The 14,985-nt window shown below is 36.1% G+C and overlaps 1 protein-coding gene across 2 annotated transcripts in view; it reads left to right on the forward strand.

The window, feature by feature from the left end:
* Nucleotides 1–14,985, forward strand: part of EYS (eyes shut homolog) — a 1,775,980-nt gene that overhangs the window by 868,067 nt on the left and 892,928 nt on the right. For both annotated transcript variants that reach the window (XM_057527983.1, XM_057527984.1), the window contains exon 22: nt 5,963–6,087. In XM_057527983.1, coding sequence (XP_057383966.1) covers nt 5,963–6,087 — 125 coding nt within the window. The remainder of the gene's footprint in view (nt 1–5,962; nt 6,088–14,985) is intronic.

Below are 14,985 nucleotides of genomic sequence, written 5' to 3' on the forward strand. Positions count from 1 at the left end.
AACAGTGTACCTATAGTTAATAGTACTGTATTGCATACTTAATTTCCTTCTAAAAGGATACATATCATGTTAAATGTTCTTATGAAAATTTTTTAAAAATCAAATGGACAACCATCCAAAAAAAACAAAAAAAGACCTTCACCAATAAGGTCCATCGGTGTGTGACAGCTTAATCTGTATGTTAGCAATTCTAACCACTGTGAGATTTCTCAGGAAGGGAGTCCCCCTAGATCTGTCTGATCATCTCTTAAAAGGCTTCCATAAGCAAAAACTGAAAACTTAACACTTTTCTGAGTAGTTAATAGCAATTTGCCTTCTCCGAAATGTCACAGAAAAACACAAATGCTGACTTATTTGGTTTATCCTGGTCCACTCATCTCTCTCATCCATGGAGGAAACCAGCTTTAAATCATGTTGATAATTCTTTCTTATGCTCTGGTCTAAATGAGGCCATTAGTCTTACCTTACATACTTTTGGATGGAAACCTACCTTCCCTAGGTATTTACTTCTATCTTTAAATTAGTTAAGTACCATAAATTATTGCCATTTTTTACTCTCATCAGTTGTGGAAATCTTCCTTAAGTTCACATCATGTGGCCAATTTTCAGGATTTTCTTGTCTTCCTGTAACAGCTCTTCCTCCATGGTTGTCATCTTGGGTGTCTCCTCCAGCTGCACCTCAAGGATTGTGATTTTTGTCTTTTTTCTCCCTTCCCTCTTCATTGTAGTCAAACAACAGCTTGACTCCTGCAACTTTCTGAACAGAACAAAGTTTGAAAAATTAAATGTCTGTTTCCTCACCACATGAATCTGCAAAACACAACTGAAATTTAAACTGGGTATAAGTAGGTTAGAAGACCCTGTTCTTTAGTTTTGTTCCAGGAAACCCCATCTGAGAAGTTGTATTCAGCACATCTTGGAAAAGTACAGTCCATTTGTGATTCTGGTTCATGAAGGGCCATAGTTAGCATGAGGCCCTCTCCCTCTCCCTAGGCAGATACCCTTCCCTCCAGGCTAAGAAGGGGCAGTGCCTGATGAGTGGAGCACAGGTTGGATCTCAGACCTCACCCACCCTCTCTGCATGAGGTCTTTGTCCAGGTACAAGACAGTATTGATCACAGAGCTCATCCTCTGTGTAGGCAGTAAATCTGATGACCAGTGAGCTCTGTTCCATTGAAGTACCAATACAAATATTCAGATTATTTTACAAAATAAAATGCACTTATGTTTTGGCCTAAGTACTCCCATGTATAGTGTTACATAAAAATGTTTACCACTCAGTAAGTTTACCATTATGAGCGAGCTGACAGTTGGAAAATCTCTGTATTGCAAATGTGAATGCTTCTCCCGGAATTGTTCTCAATCCCTGGGGCAGTCACTCTGCTCAGACACTTTTTAAGCTCAGGAGGGGTGCAGTCGTGTTTGTATAGGTAATGATATAAACTGCAGACACATATTTTGCCCTTAAAATAGCATTATTCATTTTGAAGCAGAAATGCTGCAGTGTCCTTTGGGCAAGAAAACTGAGAAACAAATACATATACTATCTGCCACCTGTGCTCACAATTATTAAGTCAGGGATAGGCTTTTGTATTTAGAGCAAGAGATATAGAATGATTTTTCCTTTTAATTAAGATCCATGAAAAGTGAAATAATCTTTAATATGAGAGTACATACTATTATATTTTCATGAAGATATAGATGTAAAAATCAATTCTACATATTCTAAAATTAGACTAAGAAAAGCAGACAAACTTAATTTATGTTATCCAATTACTACATAATATATTAACTAGTAAGGCAGAATTATTTTAGGTTTAGGTTTAATTTTATTTTCCCCAGATTAGATGAAAATCACTTGGTGCTGAGAGGGAAAATGAAATGAAAGTAAAATATATAAATCTTTGAAATAGTGACTTTTATTTTCATTAATAAACTCAAACTATTACAACTGCTATTTTATAGCAGAGAATGGTAGTGTCACAACTGGTCAGTGTTTCTAGTTGTGTATATTGATGTATTTAAAGATTTGTTTTGTTCATCACCTTAAAAATTAGTTTAATTTTTATTATAACTTGACATCTAAAATCATCTTTGGTTTACACGTGCATTATTTGACAACATTCATTCCATAAGCATTTATTTTTATCATATGTCAGATATTAGAATAGTACTATGAGTTTAACACCATGATGATTTGATCACTTTTTCTGAATTGCTAATGAAAACTTTTGGTTTATTGATTTTAATCACCAAACAGTATTTTTTTAGCATCTGGTTACCTTATTACAAATGGACAGCAAATCTATATGGGACACAAAGGATGTTTTCTTCATCTCTGTGAACTTTTCTTTTTTCAATCTTACCTACTGGATTTTAATTTACCTGTTTTATATTCTCTTATTCTGTTTCCATTTTCTGGCCCACACCAGTACAAGGACACTTATCTTATTTATTTTTGATAGTGTTGACTGAAAAAAATGCACAGCCTAAGAATTGAGTATCGTGTTTTATTCGGTGGACTTGCTGAGGACTTAAGCCCTGGAGGCAGCCTCTCAGATATCTCTGAGGGATGGCTCCCAAGAGGAAAGGAAAGAGCCAGGATATACAAGAGTTTTTGCAACAAAAAACAGGTATTCAAACATCAAAAGATTACTGTTAATTAAAGAAAAAAACAGACATCTCAGGTTAATGGATTTAGCACTTTTCTATGTATGGGAAGACACCAGAGTCTGGGCTCATTGAAATCATTCTTTGACATGCACCTTAACTATCTAGTTTTCTAGAGAGTTATCCTGTTTCCTGTTTTCTCCATTCTGAATTTCCTCAAGGTGCACAGTTGGCGGTGGCCACAGTGGCTGCTGGCTTAATGGCTGTAACACACTTTGTTTACTGATACGGCAGATGACATTCTTTGCCCACAATAGGTATGATTGACACTCAACATTCATTCCTGTTTATTGTGGTTTCTGTACTGCAGAGACAAGGACATTAAAAACTGCAATATCTAAACTCCCTTGAAATTGAAATTGTAAATATAAATTGAGTTCCACCAACATAAACATGCCTGAAATCTGGAGGATATGGTGGAGGTCATTTCTGGGTGTCTTAGCAGTTTCATCTGGTGGAGAAGGTCATGGACATGTGGGGTTTTATGCCGCAGATTTCACTATCGAATCACTGACTGTGTATTAAAAAGCAGGACTGGCAGGAAGGGCAGAAAGACTGCAATTTGGTGTTGAGTCACCAGCTTCAGGGAGAGGTAGCTGGGGATGTAGTGGTGGCAGCTCTTGGGTACCCAGCTTCCCTCAACTAGTGCAAGGGGATCTTGAACTCAGTCATTCAATGGTGGCTTTTATGCTTCTCACTTTCCCGCTTAAGACTGAGGTGGTATCTCCCAGAGAGTCAGATCTGTTGTTCTAGAAGTGACCCATACAGCCCTTCCTTCTAATAAATTTGGAGCATCTTATTCTGTTATTAAGGCCCCTTTTGCTTAGAAACTTAGAGTGATTTCTGTTTCCTGAGCTGAACCCCTACTAACTTTTATTCTATCTTATTTTCTTGATTTTGACCAAGACATCCTTACTGTTCCCCTCAGCTTAACTAAACTTTAGACAGGCTTCTTCATGACTCCAGGGCACACCCTCTCTTTCCTTACAGCATTCACTTTAGAAAACTCGTAATTGTAAATTCTTCTCCATCCCATTGAGGTTGGAACTTTCTTGCAGGCTTTGCCAATTTTACAACCCAGGAATGTCTTTCTCAAGGACCTGAGAGTCAGCACTTTGATGGAACCATAGAAGGAGGCAGTGTCCCTCTTTCCCCTCCAGGGAGGGAGGTGTCTAATGTCAATGAGTAACCATTAGCCACACAGATGGCCTGAGCACACTGACCAACACCCCCAGCCCAATATCCACCAGCATTTTTCCACTCGCTCATCATCCCTGCACTTGAAAACCCTTCCACCTACATTTGGTTCAGTGCAGTTGTGTTCCATCACACTCCCTTAATTCAATAGTCTTTTTCTTTTATTGTAATACTCTTGAATAAAATTTTCCTTGTCTTTTTACTGGTCTGGTGAATTCTTTTTCTTTCCCTGTTCCTATGTTATGGTTTAGAGTTTGTAATATCCTTCACAGTACTAGAAGGAAGAAGAAAACTACATTATTATTCTTAATTGTTTAAAATATATTATGGACTGTTTTATTCAATCAAAAGAATATACAAACAATGTATAATGTATAGTTATTCTATAAGATAATATAATAAACCTTGTGTGCCTCCCATTTGCTTCAAGAAATAACATTAGCAATGAGTTTACCCTCCTCGATATCCCTCTCTGAGCACATTAGTATCTCCCACCCTGCAGAAACAATTCTGAATTTTATATTCAACATCCCTTTAGTGTTGCTTAGCATTTTATTATATGTGTAGGTGTCTCTAAGTGATGTTATTAAGTTTGTGTGTATTTGACTTTTATAGGGACAGTTATCAGAATGTAAGTGTTTTTACAGAATTTGCTGTTATGCAAAACAGTATGTTTGTGAGATTCAACCATGTGAATGACTGGTTGTGGTAGCTTTTTATAAGCCCTCCAAAAATGCTTTTCCTGAATCACCTCTTATAGCCTGATGAACAGAGATGCCCACAGGATCTGTTCACTGCATGACAGAACATTACAAAGTTGAGAGTCATGGACTGGTCTTTTGGCAGCTACTTCTAACTTTGATCTGGATCCCCCAAATCTCTTAAACTTGCATTGTTATTTTTCTTCTTATAATGTGGTATTGCACAGAAATCATTTCTAAACACCCCAGAATACTTATTGAATTGTTCTCATACAATTTATCAGGGAGAATGGTGAGAATATGTTGCTAAGTAGGAACAAGAATAAGACTGAATTTCCCACTAGCCAGAGTTCAGATTAAATGCTGTGGGATAATACATAGACAAATAAAGTTTAAAAAGTTGCATTAAAGTTCACATAGGTCATCAAGGAGTAGTGACAGCTGCTTCTGTACACCTTTCATCCCTATGTGGAATAGTATATTCAGGTTAACATATTCTTAAACATACTGATTTATTATAAACAGTTGCCCCATAGGAAAGAATCAATGGTTTCACACTGCTTCTAATATGCACCTAGTAAACCACAGCTCAGATATTGTGTGTGTAGCTTAGCAATGTTGGTGCTAGTTTAATGTTAAAATTCTGGAAAATGTCGAACAGAAGACAAACATGCAGTGTTTTCGTGTGGAAAATTAGATCTCATGTTTAAGGAGAATTCTTACAGCCAATAGTCAACTGAACAAAGACATAATATTTGTATTCTTTAGAACTACAGCTTAAGAAATACTAACTGTAAAACACTATGAGTATTACAAGAAAACATTTCATATTGAGAAATCTGTAGTAATTGCTTTCCTTTGAATTTAAAATTCATTTTAAATGGAATTATGCGGTGTGTTTATTCCATTGTCTTCTACGTATCTTTACAAAGTAAATAGGTAAAGAAATTTAGATGTGGAATGTAGAATGGCACCAAAGGTACAATCTGAAACTTTATTTTACATATACTTGCTTCCATTCTACACACTGTATGATTTTAGGGCAAATTATTTGTCTTCTCTTAATTTAATTTTTCCAGCTAGTAAATAGAGATAATAATAATAGCTACTTGATAGAATGATTATAAAGATAATTGAAACAATTTATATTAAATACCTAGCACAATTATAACATAGAGTAGGAGTGTATATAAACTATATACATGAATATATGCTAGTCTCCTTACTATTATTATTAAGAATTGAATTATTATTAAGCTATTCTCCTTACTATTATTATTATTAAGAATTTAATTGAAACTATATATATATGTGTGTATATATATAAGCTATTCTCCTTACAACTATTATTATTATTAACAATTGAATCTCTGCTTTGTTATTGTGTTTAACAGGAAGATCAGGACGTCCCTGTGAGAAAGAACTTTATGAGTGCCTTTCCAACTTACATGTTCATGGAATGTGCAGAGGAAATGAACCCGGCGATGGCTTGCCATGTTTATGCACACCTGGACTTGTGGTAAAACTTACTGATGGGTTTTGTTGTGATACTTTTTTTCATTGTCTTTGAAAGAGAGGAAATACTGGAATGTTTCATGGTGACAAATGGAGGTTGGAGACGTTCCTCTCAGTACCTCTCTCCTTCTCTGTCTGCACTTACTGTGCTGTTCTCACCATTCCCCTTCCCTTCTTCCATCCATCACATGCACCCTCAGCCCTTCCTCTCAGGAGAAAAGCATTCTGAGAAACTGATCTACACGAAGGTGCAAGTGACCGAATGCACTAAAACATTAAAGGGCAAGGAATTCTTATATTTGAGCAAAACATTTTTCTTTTTAAGGCCAGAGAGGAATTACTTAATACCATCAGTGTATTGGCAGAACCTCCATTTTGCTCAAGGACATAGCACTGCTTCCAGGGCTGAGCTCAGAGTATTGTGTGTCTGGGAAGGATGAATCTCCTCTGGCAAATTTGAACAGGTGACTCCATTAGTACTAGAATAGACTTACCTGGTAGCTTTTGACCACAATACTTTATTAAAGTTGGCCACAACATATGAACATATCGATAGTAAGGGAACAGCAATTGGCAAGACTGTGTTGCCAGGAATTCTAAATGTATATTTATAATATATATATATATATGTATATGTATAACTAAATCACTTTGCCATACACCTGAAACTACCACAACATAGTAAATCAACTATAAACCAATATAAAATTTAAAAATAGGGCTTCCCTGGTGGCACAGTGGTTAAGAATCTGCCTACCAAGGCAGGAGACAAGGGTTCGAGCCCTGCTCCGGGAAGATCCCACATGCTGCAGAGCAACTAAGCCCATGCGCCACAGCTACTGAGCTTGAGCTCTAGAGCCCGCAAGCCATAACTACTGTGCCCGTGTGCCACAACTACTGAAGCCCCCGTGCCTAGAGCCCATGCTCTGCAACAAGAGAAGCCACCACAATGAGTAGCCCACACACTGCAACGAAGAGTAGCCCTCGCTCGCCGCAACTAGAGAAAGCCCGCACGCAGCAACGAAGACCCACCACAGCCAAAAGATAAAAAGTAAAATAAAATGAAATTTTAAAATAAAACATATATATTTATAAATTTGATTAATAGATGGACCAGTCTTAACCAAGATTAAGGCTAAATAATTAAAGAGGGTATCCAGTCAGGTGCAGTATTAAGGAATCAGACTTCAAGGAAATGCAAGGCCTGGCCAGTTCTGAAGAAGGATGCCCAGGTATGAATGGGGCAGGGGACTCCTCAGAGCTGGAGGATCAGAAGCAGGAGGGTCTGGAAGTGGTTAAGGAATTGAACAGAAAAATGGTCGATACCTATCATCCGAAAACAAGAATTTGAGAAAGCCTGGGTATAAGTCCAATCTGTCTGAGAGGGACATGGGTAAACTAAAACAGAACCATTGTTTTCCTTTCTCTGAGAATCCTCCAATCCAGGCTTTGCCCTGGCGAAAGGATTTTCCCTTAGTGATCGCAGGAGTATGATCTTTGAGGAAGAATTTCAGGCACTCTGACAACTGAGTGTGGGAGGTATTTGGTCCCAAGAAATTATTTTCATATCACCTCAGATTACATCAATAATAGCTTTCTCAAGGAGTCAATAGAAAGAGAAGAAGACTGAACTATATCCTTTATTTAAGTAAATTCTTCTGCTAATGCAGCCGGTATATAGAAATCTAAATAATTAGAAAAGAAATGATCATTTTATAGTTTTTTTGTTTTGTTTTGTTTTGTTTTGTTTTTTTGTTAAACAAGAAGAACTTACTAGCAAATATCTTTAAAATTCCTTTGAGGTATATGTTGACAATGTAAAAAAAATCCTGAAAAACATATAGTTTTATAAAACCAGAAGTCTGCTAATTGGAGGGAACTGTTACAGATATAATAAACTTATATTTTACTATGGCATTTAACAAATAAATTTGAAATGGATATTCTTATAGCCACTGTCTCAAGTATTGAAAGCTAAAATAAAACTTAAAAACTTACAATTATAAGATATACCGTGTGGGTAAAACCTATAAAGATATAAGGGGGATTCTACTTTTGTTAATGCATTTGATATGTTCTAAAATGACCAGATAAAGATAGAGGAAACAATTTATGAAAAAGAATTTACATTTAAATGTTGTACCTATCAATGTTATAGCAGTATATAGACATTTTAAATTAAATATGACTTAAAGACATACCCTTGAAAATAGAATGTCAATTATTAGTTGGAATTTTAAAAGAAAAATGTTTTGCTCAAATATAAGAAAATCACATATATGATTTGCAAATATTGTCTCTCATTTAGTAGGCTGCCTTTTTTACATTGGTAGTTTCCTCCACTGTGCAAGAGCTTTTTAGTTTGATGTAGTCTCATTTGTTTATTTTTGCTTTTGTTTTCCTGGCTTGAGAAGACAAATCCAAAAAATTATTACTAAGACCTATGTCAAAGAGTGTACTGCCTATGTTTTCTAACTAAGAGTTTTGTAGTTTCAGATTTTATGCTTAAGTCTTAAATCTATTTTGAGTTTATTTTTGTATGTGGTGCGAGAAAGTGGTCCAGTTTGATCTTTTTGTGTAGCTGTCCAGTTTTCCCATCACCATTTATTGAAGAGGCTGTTTTTTCTCCGTTGTATATTCTTGCCTGCCTTGTCATAGATTAATTAACCATGAGTGTGTGGGTTTATTTCTGGGCTCTCTCTTCTGTTCCATTGAGCTATGTGTCTGTTTCTGTGCCAGTACCATGCTGTTCTGATTACTGTAGCTTTGTTGTATAGTTTAAAATCACAGAGCTTGATACTTCCAGCTTCATTCTTCTTTCTCAACATTGCTTTAGCTATTTGGGGTCTTTTGTGTTTCCACACACATTTTTAGAATTATTTGTTCTAGTTCTGTGAAAAATGCCATTGGTATTTTGATAGGGATTGCATTGAATCTGTAGATTGCCTTGGGTAGTATGAACATTTTAGCAACATTAATTCTTCCAATCCATGAACATTGTTAAACTTTATGTATATTTGTGTCTTCTTCAGTTTCTTTCATCAGTGTCATAGTTATTGGAGTACAAGAATTTTACCTTGTTTGTTAGATTTATACAGAGGTAACTTATTCTTTTTTATTCAATTTTAATGGGATTGTTTTCATCATTTCTCTTTCTGATAGTTTGTTATCAGTGCATAGAAGTAAAAGAGATTTCTGTATATAAATTTTTTTGTATCCTGCAATTTGCTGAATTTATTTACTAGTTCTAATAGTCTTTTGATCGTGTCTTTAGGATTTGCTATATATGTATCATGCCATCTGCAAACAGTGACAATTTTACTTCTTCCTCTCCAATCTACACTTATTTCCTTTTCTTGTCTGATTGCTGTACCTAGGGTTTCCAACACTGTTGAATAAAAATGGTGAGAGTGGGCATTCTTGTTGTGTTCCTGATCTTAAAGGCAATGCTTTCAGCTTTTCAACATTAAGTATGATGTTGGCTGGGTATTTCTTATATGTGGGCTTTATTATGTTGAGGATTGTTCCCTCTATACACAGTTTGTTGAGGATTTTTGTCATAAATGGATTTTGAATTTCATTGAAATATTTTTCAGTATCTATTCTGATGATTGTATAATTTTCATTCTTCAGTTAGTTAATGTGATATATCACATTGATTGATTTGTGGATATTAAACCATTCTTGCATCCCTGGGATAAATCCACTTGATTGTAGTGTAGGATCATTTTAATGTATTGCTAAATTCATTTTGCTAATATTTTGTTGAAGACTTTTGCATCTGTATTCTTTAGTGATATTGGCCTATAATTTTCTATCTTTCTTTCTTTCTTTTTTTCTTTGTCTGGTTTTGGTATCAGGGTGATGCTGGCCTCACAGAATGAGTTTGGAAGAGTTCTTTCCTCTTCAGTTTGTTTGTATAGTTTGAGAAAGATAGGCATTAACTCTTCTCTGAATGTTTGGTAGACTTGTTTGTTGGGAGTTTTTTGTTCTGTTTTGTTTAAATTACTGACTCAATTTCATTACTAGGAATCAGTCTGTTTGTACTTTCTATTTCTTCCTAATTCAGTCTTGGGGGATTATACTCTTTTAGGCGTTTGCCTTTTTCTTCTAGGTTGTCCATTTTATAGGCATATAATTGTTTGTATCAACCTCTCATGTGGTGTTGGTTGTAACTTCTCCTCTCTAAATTCACTTATTTAAGCCCTCTCTCTATTTTTATTGATAAGCCTGGCTAAAAGGTTATCAATTTCATTTATTTTTTTAAAGAAGCAGCTCTTAGTTTCAATGATCTTCTCTGCTCTTTTTTTAGACTCATTTATTTCTGCTCTGATCTTAATCATTTCTTTCCTTCTACTAACTTTGGGTTACATTGTTTTTCTTTTTTTAGTCCCTTTAGGTGTAAGATTATGTTGTTTTCTTGATTTTTCTTCTTTCCTGATGTAGGTTTGTGTTGCTATGAACTCCCCTCTTAGAAATGCTTTTTCTCTGTCCCATAGATTTTGGATCCTGTGTTTTTGTTTTCATTTGTCTACAGGTATTTTTTTTTTTTTAATTTCCTCTTTGATCTCTTCAGTAATCCATTGGGGTTGTTTAGTAGCATGCTGTTTAGACTCCATGTGTTTGTGTTTTGTGCAGTGTTTTTTGTTTTGTTTTTTTCTTATAGGTAGTTCTAGTCTCATGGTATTGTGTTCAGAAAAGATGCTTGGTATGATTTTAATCTTTTTAAGTTTTCTGAGACTTGTTTTGTGGTTTAGCATGTGATCTATCTTGGAAAATATCCCATGTGCACTTGAATATGTATATTCTGCTGCTTTTGGATGAACTATTCTATAGATAGCTATTAAGTCTATTTGATCTGATGTATCATTTGAGACCAATGTTTTCCTACTGATTTTCTGGCTGGATGATATGTCAATTTATGTAAATGGGGTGTTAAAGTCCCCTATTATTATTGTGTAATTGTTAATTTATTTTTTATATTTATTAATATTTGCTTTATGTATTTAGGTGCTCCTGTTTTGAGTGCACATAGATTTACAATTGTTATATCTTCTATTTTATTATTATGTAATGTCATTCTTTGTCTCATCTTACAGTCTTTGTTTTAAAGTCTATTTTGTCTGATATAAATGTTGTTACCCCAGTTTTCTTTTGATTTCCATTTACGGGGAATACCTTTTCCCATCCCTTCACTTTCAGTCTGTGTGTGTCTTTAGATCAGAAGTGAGTCTCTAGCAGGCAGCATATATATGGGTCTTGGTATTGTATCCAATCAGCCACTTTGTATTTGGATCATTTAATTCATTTATGTTTAAAATAATTATTAAAAAGTATGTACTTATTGCCATTTTGTTCTTTTTCTTTTTTTCCCTTTCTTCCTTTGCTCTCTTCCCTTATGATTTGATGACTATCTTTAGTGTCATGTTTGGGTACCTTTCTCTTCTTCATGTGTATATCTATTATAGATTTTTGGATTGTGGTTACCATGCTTTTTATATATAACAACCTAAATAATAATTTTTAGTTGATGGTCTCTTATTTTCCAACACGTTTTAACACCCTGAATCTTTACTCCCTCCTCCCACATTTAATGTTTTTAATATCATATTTTACATCCTTCTTGTTTTGTGTATTTCTTAACTACTTATTGAGGATATAGATTGTTTTACTTCTTTTGTCTTTTAACCTTCCTAGTAGCTTTATAAGTGTTGCTCTACTATTGTCATTGTATATTTGCATTTGCATTGAGATTTTTCATTTTGTAATTTTCATATTTACAGTCATTGCCTTTTCTTTTTCACTTAGAGAAGTCCGTTTCACATTTCTTGTAGAGCCAGTTTAGTGGTGCTCAACTCTTAGGTTTTGCTTGTCTGTAAAACTCTTTATCTTTCCTTCAAATCTGAATGATATCCTTGCTGGGTAGAGTTGGTTGGAAGTTGTAGCCTTTAATCACTTTAACAATATAATTTCTCGTCCTTATGGCCTACAAAGTTTCTGCTGAGAAATCAACTTACAACCTCAAGGGAGTTTGTTTGTATGAAACTAGTTGCCTTTCTCTTACTACTTTTAAGATTCTTTCGTTATCTTTCATTTTTGCCATTTCAGTTAGAACATGTCTTGGTATGAACCTCTTTGGAGTTATCTTGTTTGGGACTTTCTGTGCTTCTTGGACCTGAATGTTTGCTTCTATTCCCAGGTGAGGAAAGTTTCCAGCTATTATTTGTTCAAATAAGTTATCTGCCCCTATTTCTCTCTCTATTTTTTTTTTCCCCCCCTGGGACTTCTATAATGTAATTGTTAGTATGCCTGGTGGTGTCCTATTGGTCTCTTAAACTATCCTCATTTCTTTTAATTATTATTTTTTTCTTTTTTTCTGTTCAGTTTGGGTGATTTTCACTACTCTGTCTTTCAATGACTGATCTGTTTTTTTTAATCTACTGTTGATTCCTTCTAGTGTAGGTTTTATTTTATTTTACAGCTGTGTTTGGTTCTTCTTTATATTTTCTACTCTTTGTTGAACTTCTCACTGTGTTCATCCTTTCTTCTCCCAAATTCATTGGGCATCTTGATTATCATAACCTTGAGCCTTTACTGGGCAGATTGTTTATTCTACTTCATTTAGTTCTTTTTATGAGGTTTTGTGTTATTTATTTGTTTGGAACATATTTCTCTCTCTCCTTATTTTACCTAATTCTTTGTGTTTACTTCTATGTATTAGGTATTTTGGCTATGTTTACCAATCTTGGAGAAATGATCTTATGTAGGAGTCATCCTATGAGACCCAGCAGCATGTTTCCCTCTGGTTGCTAGAGTCATATGCTCTAAGGCTGCCCCCTATGTGGGCTGTGTATCCCCTTCTGTTGTGGTGGGCCAAGAACTTGGGGCTTGTTGATAGATGGGGCTAGATTCCAGCCCATTTGGCTGTGAGGCTCTGCCTCATTTCATGTTTGCAGGGCCACTGGAGGACAGGGCCAGGTCTCTACACAGCTGGCTGTGTGGATCCAGGGCTGCAGGTCTGGTGCTAACCCTTTGTTGGGTGGGGCTTTGTCCTCATCCAGCTGGCTATATGAACTGGGGATGGGGGGTCGGCACATGGCTGGTGTTGGTCACTCATTGGTGGGGCCATGCCCCTGCATGGCTGGCTCTGTGGAACAAAAGGTCAGAGGGACACAGGGCTGGTGCTGGTCCACTGGTGGGGAGGTAAGCCCTTGACACTGACAGTGTAGTGGGAGGATTCCAAAATGTTGCCTGCTAGAGCTTGTGTTCACATAATAGAATGACTCTCAAAAATGGCTGCTAACAGTATCTCCATCTCCTGTGGGTGTCCCAGTTTGCCTCCTGCCTTTCTGGGAGACTCTGCAAGATCAGCAAGTGGGTCTGACTCAGGTTTCTCAAACTATAGTCTCTATGCTGAGACTCAGAGTGTGTGAGATTTTGTGCATACTCTTGAAGAGCAAAATCTCTGTTCCCACAGCCCTCTGGGTCTCCCGTTTGCAAGCCCTGCTCGTTTTCAAAGTCAGACTCTCTAGGGGCTCATACGCCAAGTGCAGGATGTCTGGGCGGGGGAACTCAATATGTGGTTTTACCTTTTGTTCTTTGGGGAGAACCTCTGCAGTTGTGATACTCCTCCTGTGTGTGGGTCACTGACAAGGTGGGTCTGGGTCTTGACCATACTACATCTCCACCCCTCCTACCTTTCTCCTTTTGGTTCCTTCTTTATGTTTTTAAGTGTGGAAAACCTTTTCTTCTAGTCTTCAGATAGTTTCCATGGTTAGTTTCTCTGTATTTGTAATTTTGAGGTGTCTGTGGGAGGAGTTCAAGTTCTTCCTTCTCTGCCATTTTGGCCACACCTTTGACAAAACTATTTTAGAAACAGTTATGGCAAATGCATAAGACTATTGAACAACTGTTTTTTAGATGTTTTCCTTCCTTCTCCAACTAATCCTGAGAGTAAATGGGATATAAAGAAATAAGACTCATAATCATGGCAAAAAGTCAAACTTCATTGGTATCTTAAAGAATGTCATTCACAGAATAATATAGAATTTCAGAGAGGCTTAAGTAACAACGTAGTTAGTAGGATTGGAGGATAGGTAAATTGAATCACATTAGGAGTAAAGATTAAGTGCTCATATAGAGCTTAGGTGAACATGAAAACAGTGGGCATAGGGAAGAATTGACAACTCACAGAAGGGGTAAGTCAGAATAGATGGGAAGAGACTAAATCTTGCATCAGTTATCACATTCTAGTATAATATTTGCTGTTTCCTTATTTATCTGTCCACCCTGATAGATTTCAAGCTCTTGAAGAGCAGGGATAATTGTAGTATCTTTAAGAGCACAAAATATAATACATATGTTTTGAATTTGGTTATCATTGTTGTTTTTTTTTTTTTTTTTGAATTCTTATCATATTAATTATAGTAGTGTTAAGTTCCTAGTCTGAACATTGCAAAGTTTCTGCCATATCTGAGTCTGATTTTGGTACTTTCTTTGTCTCTTCAAACTGTGTTGTCTTTTAACATGCCTTGTAGTTTTATAGTTATAACCACACATAGAGTGCTGGATAAAAATAACTGAGATAAACAGGTGTTTAGTATGAGACTTTATTTTTGTCTAACTAGGAGTCAGGCCATGTTTACTGTTCGCTCTGGCTATGGGTGCCAGAGGCTAAAATGTCTGCTGATTTCCTTGTTTTGTCTCCTCTGTAATCACTGGGTTTCCTTAGAGACTTCTTCTTAAATCAATCTGAGCTGTGCAGTTCTTTCCATTGTAGTCCCTGTTACTGTAAGGGAGCCCTATTGATGTGGGTGGAGTGGAAGAGGAGGGTCTCAGTCCCTTAAGGAGCCTGTGCCTCACTTCTGGGCTGTGAGCTTCACATGTGCTTCTCAACCTCCCC

The sequence above is a fragment of the Balaenoptera acutorostrata genome, chromosome 14, assembly GCF_949987535.1.
Source record: "Balaenoptera acutorostrata chromosome 14, mBalAcu1.1, whole genome shotgun sequence".
In the NCBI taxonomy this organism is placed as follows: Eukaryota; Metazoa; Chordata; class Mammalia; order Artiodactyla; family Balaenopteridae; genus Balaenoptera; species Balaenoptera acutorostrata.